This window comes from Mus pahari, chromosome 12, assembly GCF_900095145.1.
Source record: "Mus pahari chromosome 12, PAHARI_EIJ_v1.1, whole genome shotgun sequence".
Lineage (NCBI taxonomy): Eukaryota > Metazoa > Chordata > Mammalia > Rodentia > Muridae > Mus > Mus pahari.
The window spans coordinates 43,127,295-43,134,393 of record NC_034601.1 but is presented as its reverse complement, the minus strand read 5'-3'; the positions used below and the strand labels follow the sequence as shown (position 1 = coordinate 43,134,393).

Sequence of the window (7,099 nt, the reverse complement as noted above, 5' to 3'; positions counted from 1 at the left end):
TCTCTTTGTTTTTGATGAAGGCTTTATACTGCCAGATTCACTGCTGTTTGCACTAGGAAAGAAAATTGATTTGTTGTAAACAAAAATGAGATTAATGTCTATGATGAAGCAATGTTTTGGGGTTTTTTTTTTTGAGACAAGGTTTCTCTGTATAGCCCTGGCTGTCCTGGAACTCACTTTGTAGACTGGGCTGGCCTCGAACTCAGAAATCCACCTGCCTCTGCCTCCTGAGTGCTGGGATTAAAGGCGTGCGCCACCACACCTGGCAGCAATGTTTTTTTAAATGTCAACTCTAGAGAGATAAATGACCATATAGAGCAATTACTAGGTACTAGACCCCAATATATATATATATATATAGGGATATATTTATACATATATATATTTATATATATTTAAATATATATATTTATATATTTCACCTATAAACCCTATAAACCCATTTAATTCTTTCAACAACCCCACGAGATATGCATTTTACTCTTGTTACTTTGTATTTAAGAAGACAAGAGGCTTGGCAAGATTATGCCATTGTTCTAAGAAGTGTTAAAAGTTAGGCTGAAAATTGGTCTCCTTCTCTATGGTGTCTGCATTTTGACCATTGCTCTTTATAAATGAATCAAGTTAATACACAGAAGGGAACTACCACTTGATTGCAGACTAAATGCAGTCCCTTCCCATATTGAACTTCAACATGTATATGGGCATATAAATATTTATTCTACTACTTCATTATTGTTTATTTTGTATAAATATCCTCATATTATGGATCCTTTATTTTGAGTCAAATTATTTGAATTGTGTCTTTTTTTTTAAATGATTCATTTATTTGGTCTTTTAGTTGGTTTTCATTTGTGACACATGTAGAAATTCTCTGCTATCTGTTCATGTGAGAGAGTGGCTCCCAATACAATTCCCTAAAGGCTGAATATGAGTGGACATGACGGCTATTTCATATCCCTAGACACAAGCAGGCAAGCTGATGTTAGATACTTGTATTTTGTCCCAGTTCCTCAAGTCTCACAGTTACCTACTTAGTCAAATCCCTGCCAAGTCAGGACACATCTGTATTGGTTTATATGAAAGTAGACATTTTCTTTTTTTTAAGATTTATTTATTTAATTAATTCATGTATATGAGTACACTGTAGCTGTACAGATGGTTGTTAGTCTTCATGTGGTTGTTGGGAATTGAATTTAGGACCTCTGCTCACTCTGGTCATCCCCACTCGTTCTGGTCAGCCCTGTTCACTCAGTTCCTGCTCACTCTGGCCCAAAATTTATTTATTATTATAAATAAGTACACTGTTGCTGTCTTCAGACACACCAGAAGAGGGTGTCAGATCTCATTACGGGTGGTTGTGAGCTACCATGTAGTTGCTGGAATTTGAACTCAGGACCTTCGGAAGAGCAGTCAGTGCTCTTACCTGCTGAGCCATCTCTCCATCCTGAAAGTAGACATTTTCAAGCTCATGAACATAGTTTAGCATGTTTGAGCCCAGGAGACCCAAAGGCCCACTTTTTCAAGGGTGCTTCCCTATGCTGTGTGTGACAGATGCTCCTGTCAGGCTCTAAATAAATACCCATCTTTGAAATGGAAGGACCTTTGAACATAACAGCAGGGCAGACAGTAAAGAAGTCCTTCAAAAAATCTATAATCTTTCAGGTTGGGTGGAGACTCATGTGCATTCTTACTGGTTACAATTCACCCTGTATGTTAACAGTCCACATCTATTTCAGTTAAAATTACCTGGTGTTATTCTTAGTTTGTGTTTTACTGCTGTGAGCCGACACCATAACAAAGGCAGCACTTAAGAAGGACAATATCTAGTTGGAGCTGGCTTACAGACTCAGAGATTCAGTCCATTATCATCATGGCAGGAAGCACAGCAGCATCCAGTCAAGCATGGTGCTGAAGGAGCTGAGACTTCTACATCTTCATCCAAAGACTGGAGCTGAGTGTCACAGTGACACACTTCCTCTAATAAGGCCACAACTCCTTCAACAAGCATATTTAAACAATCACAGTGCTAGTTGGGACTCAGATTAGAAATTCACTTGGAGGGAACTTATAGCTCCTGTTGTGGTTCTCTGGGTTGTAAATACTGAGTCTGTAAGTTTCATTTTATGATGATCAGTGACTTCTCTCTAATCACATGGCCAACATGGAGACCCATGCATGGATCCAGTTGCAAAGGCAGCTTAATTTGACTCTCCCCAACTATACCATTTCAGACAAGTTTCGAAATTGTCAAGCAGTTTCAACCAGTCTAGTCATGCTTAGATTCACTGTCTATGGATTTCCTTTAAATTGCCATCATTTCTCTATTGGCTCTGAAAGGTGCATGAGTATATGCCTGGATCTCGTGTTGGTGATGCACATTGATTCTGTAAATAGAAAATTCTACAGCCTCTTAACCTCCCAGTATTGTAGAATAAAGGTAGCTTTCCTTTGCTAAGGTTAAGGACTTCCCAGAGAGTGTGTCCTTCATCTCAGCTGCCCTGTGGTTTAACCTAAACCTCAGTGCTTTTTGCCCTTGTTATATAAAGCCAATGTTTTAGAGTGCAGAAAATCCCCAGCTTTCTCAAATAAATCTCCACTCTTGAGAATACTGTCCAATTGTCAATTCAAAGATGTCGATTTGAAATTCAAAGCTTAAAGTAGACTACTTGTAGTCAGTTCCTGTTACTCTCATGTTGACAGGAAGATCACCAGGTAACAAGAGGATTTGTATGACAACCTTGAAAACTTGATCACCTTTGCTGTTGCAATATTGAGTTGTTTCTTTATATTGCTTTTAAACCTTTGCCTGTGTTTTTGAGGGGAGCACAAACTCAGCTTTCCTAAGTCCCTTGCTCATCAGTCAGTCCTGTTTCTAAGCTGTCCCAGGGCTGCTTGAGACTTTACAGACTTCTTTAAGCATGTTTACCCATTAAAGCTTCTCCCCCTACATGTGCATAGAAGAATCTTACCTTCCATTACGCATATCCAGTCTCCAACAACCTTCAGAACAGTAAATACACCCCATCTACTATTCTCCTTTTTATGCAAATATTTCCTAATGTCTGATGCTCAGTTATGGTACCCTGCTGGGAATCTCTTAGTATAAATGTGTTCTTAGGCTCCTTTCCATTTTGTCCCTCCAGCCATTGACTCTTGGCTGATTATAGAGTAAATAATGACATAAGTAGAACTTGCCTTTTTTATATTTTTTCTGCTTTGAGTTCCACTGTGTTTCCTATTATGTACATAGCAGTGCCTGATAAGCACAGATACATAACAGCATGTAATCAAATTTCTATTTTCTAAGATTATTAGCTTTGAGAAATCCAATGCCATCAAATAGACAAGAAACAATATTCTTATTGTAGTGATGATCAACATATTTGAATTTCTCTTAAGTTGGAGTTGTCAATATTATTTAAAATTATTTTTGGTACTCCAACATTGTAACTGAATTATAGTCTCATTCAGAAACACAAAGGTTCAAAATTCAAGTCCATCTACTTAAAACACAGTCATTTCCAAGTCCTTGGGTCACTTACTTGCTTAGTACTTAATTGTTTTTTGTTGGGAACTCTGTGGTTTTTGTTTTTCTAAACAGGGTTTATTTGTGTGGCTTGCCTGTCCTCAAACTAGCTCTGTAGAACAGGCTGGCCTTGAAGTCACAGAGATCTGCCTGTCTCTGCCTCCCCAACATTGGGATTTAAGACATGTGCCACTACCACCTCGCTTGCAAGTATGTAATTTTTATACCCAGGAATGTGGCAGGCTTTTACACCCAAGAAGATAAAGAATAGACATCACCTTGATGAATGCCACCTTAGATACTTGAGTAAGAAAGGCTATATTTGTGTTAAAGTGTTAGAAATAAATCATTGTCAATTTTCCCTTGAATGCCTGCACTTTGACAGTCTTCCTGCATACGGCTTTGAGTACACTGTGCCAGTTGTTGAGCTCCATAAGAGTATGGTATTTGCCTTACCATATTTCATACCAAAAAATGTACTCAATTCATACTAGAAGTGGAGGCTCAGCCTCTTTTCCCAATCTTTTCATATATTTCCTAACCATGCATCTCAAATGCCTTAGTGAGATATAATTGAGATATTGAAAATGTTTTCTGGCAAGAAATAGGAGTAATAACATTGAAGACATAAATACAGACACATGCAAATTTGTCTTTATTTTTCAAGAAGCAGGGCTAATGGACAATATGAATTCATCAAGGGGATATGAGCCAGGTTTCCAAGTTGAGATTGCACTTTTGTTATAGTCTTCATTTCAAAGCTAGGTTCTCAGCTTCCTCACTCTTAGGCCAGTTGGCAGCAGCGGGCGGAGGCCCAGTCCATGACTGAGCACTGGCAGTGGCAAGTATTTCCATCCCGGATATCCCAAGATCCACAACCATAGCCACAAGCACAACCAGTGACAACCATTCCTGCAAGGTCATGTGACACAGATGTCAGAGGCCTGGGACTGTAAGCAATGAGAAGTCTCTACCTGTCGTTTTTTAGGAAGTACATGAGTAGATCTAGGTTTTTCAGGACATTTGCAGCTATTCAAATTTCACAGTTCTCCTCAAGCAAACTAATTGCAAGTTACTTAAACTGAAGGACTTGAAAGGAGGAGTTTCACTGTCTTTCAATTAATAGCAAATTCACCCCTGTTTTGGCCCCTCCCCTGCCCACAATATAAGGGAATAGATTAGGAAAGAAATGAAGGTCATATCCATGGCCAGACAGATAAGGGACAGGAAGGGCTGTCATGCGGGGGCATGAAGGAAGAAGTGAAAGGGGAGAATCCAAAAGTCCTTTAGTAGCATCCTTGAGGAACTGAAAATCAGGAAGAGGTGTCCACACACCTGGAACTATAGCTCAGGTCCATGGTAGTACAAACCTGAGTTAGGAGAAGGAAGTATCCATCCTTGAGGAATTACTCACCAGAAGGACATGAGGCCAGTCTGCCTGAAGCCTTGATACTAGTACAGGAGAAAGTCTTCGTTACAGTGGAGGGACAGTCATCTGAGGGAGAGAGAAAGAAAAGTGACATTGCCCATGATCTTTCTTACAATTCTCTTGCAAGCCCTCTTGCATCTTAAGAGTTACTGTTTCCATAAATAGCCCACTTACCAGCTTTTAAGATCCAGTTTCTTCATTTGTGAAGAGAAAGTAATAGCTGTACTTACCTCATAAAGTTGCCTGTGAAAATTGCATGAACTAACTGAATGCTTTATGTTCATAAATTACAGTCCCTATTCTTTTTCTTTATCCTGATCAATAACATGGAGCTCTTATTCAAGAGTTCTAAATGGTAGGGTGCTGGTTGGAAAGATGGCTCAGCAGTTAAGAACACTGACTACTCTCCCAGAAGAGCTGAGTTCAATTCCCAGCAACCACATGGTGGCTTACAACTATCTGTAATGAGATCCAATTAAAAAGAGTGACAGTGTACTCCCACACATGGAATAAATAAATACTTTAAAAATAAAAGAAAGAAAGAAAAGAAGGGTAGGGTGCTGAAGGAAGCCCTGGTCAGGAAAGCAGGAATGGAGAAGACTAAGGGCTTAGACCAGGATACAAGGGATTTTAGGATTTCTATTATGTACATCAGCATCAGTAAAGATCAAGCTATGATTTTTCCTACTCATCTCATACTTCGATGGGCAAGAAGTTCCTTGACCTTTTTCTCCACAATAGAGTCTAAGGTCCCCTCAGTATTCACTGGGACCATCAGCTGGAGAAGGGAGATGCAGATGAGAAGGGAACAAGTTGTTGTCTTCATCCTGTTGAAAGTCAGCATCCTAGGGCTGAAGGGAAAGAGCAAAAAAGATGAGATCGCTGAGCTCTGGGATGGCTGTAAGGGAAAGGACATATTCTGGAGAGAGCAGGGAGAGAGCAACAGAAATAACTGTACTATAACTGTTCTAGATGTTTAGAAAAGAAGAGAGCTGACTGACTTACCAGAATCTCAGGAAAGGTTCCAGGACCTGGCCACATGAGATGCTTTAATACACTGTGGGATTACTGACCTGGGTACCCTTAATATATACAAGCATGCCCCAATGCAGTAAACACTTTCTGTACATTTTGACATCCCGGATGTCTATTACAGCAATTTCCTGTGAATTATGACACTTGACCAAAGAAAACCAAGTGAGGTTCAAGACAGTAAAACGTAAACCCTCTTGACCTGTCTGGAAAAGCTGAAACTTACAAGGTTCACATTCCCCACTCTAACCAGCCAAACTGCCAAGTGCTGATTGTTGGCCTCTTGGAGGTGACTGGGAATGCCTTGAAGAAAGCTCTATAGGTGTAGCATAAGGTAACTGCAATAATTCTGGTATGAGCATTTCAGTGATGGAGCTGCATTCAAGCTGTCTTAATTAAAATACACAAACACACATTTACAAACACACACATACCACATGCAAACAAATACACATACATACCAAATGTAAACACATACAAAGAGAGATAAACAGAAAGAGAGAGAGAGAGAGAGAGAGAGAGAGAGAGAGAGAGAGAGAGAGAGAGAGATCATAAAAAAGTCTCACACAACACATTTGGCACCAGATAAAGACAAGTGAGAACCAAAGGTGTTAGAAAAGAGTGGCTGAATGTTCCTACAATGGGTGCTGAGACATTCTACCAAATGGTGTTAGGATACCTCTTGCTACATCAGTTGGTTATAGGAGACTTTGCTTTGGGTGATGAAACATGAACCAAGACTGAGTCATCTATCCAGAGGGAAAGTCTGAATGAGGAATCTATAGGAGAAATGCAAGTGGAGGTGTTTTCCTCTATGTATTGTAGCGTAACATGCCTGCTTGATGAGTGAGATCTGCTGTGTGAGTTCAGAGATGCTAAGAGATAGGCTAAAGATATAGCACAAACTTTACAGACCTTGAGAACAACAATAAGGGAAGAGAGTATTGGCAAGCTGTAGTGATGTTGCTAAATCATGGCTATGTGTAATAAGAAGTGCATCTAATGCCAACATGGCTAGTCAGTGGGAGTTTGTTTAAGTGAGAAATTACAAAGGCAAAGAAATATATGGCAAGTATGTTCTGCATTAGCTTCTGGTTTGGGTGTAAATT

At 39.6% G+C, this 7,099-nt stretch overlaps 1 protein-coding gene across 1 annotated transcript; it reads right to left on the bottom strand.

The window, feature by feature from the left end:
* Positions 1 to 4,163: 4,163 nt before the first annotated feature.
* LOC110330055 (resistin-like gamma) lies at positions 4,164 to 6,056 on the bottom strand. Its single transcript, XM_021209986.1, has 4 exons — positions 5,964 to 6,056; positions 5,658 to 5,809; positions 4,944 to 5,024; positions 4,164 to 4,441 (listed from the first exon to the last, which is right to left on the bottom strand). The coding sequence occupies exons 2-4, from the start codon at positions 5,800 to 5,802 to the stop codon at positions 4,314 to 4,316; spliced, it is 354 nt and encodes a 117-aa protein (XP_021065645.1). The 5' UTR covers positions 5,803 to 5,809; positions 5,964 to 6,056; the 3' UTR covers positions 4,164 to 4,313.
* Positions 6,057 to 7,099: the final 1,043 nt, after the last annotated feature.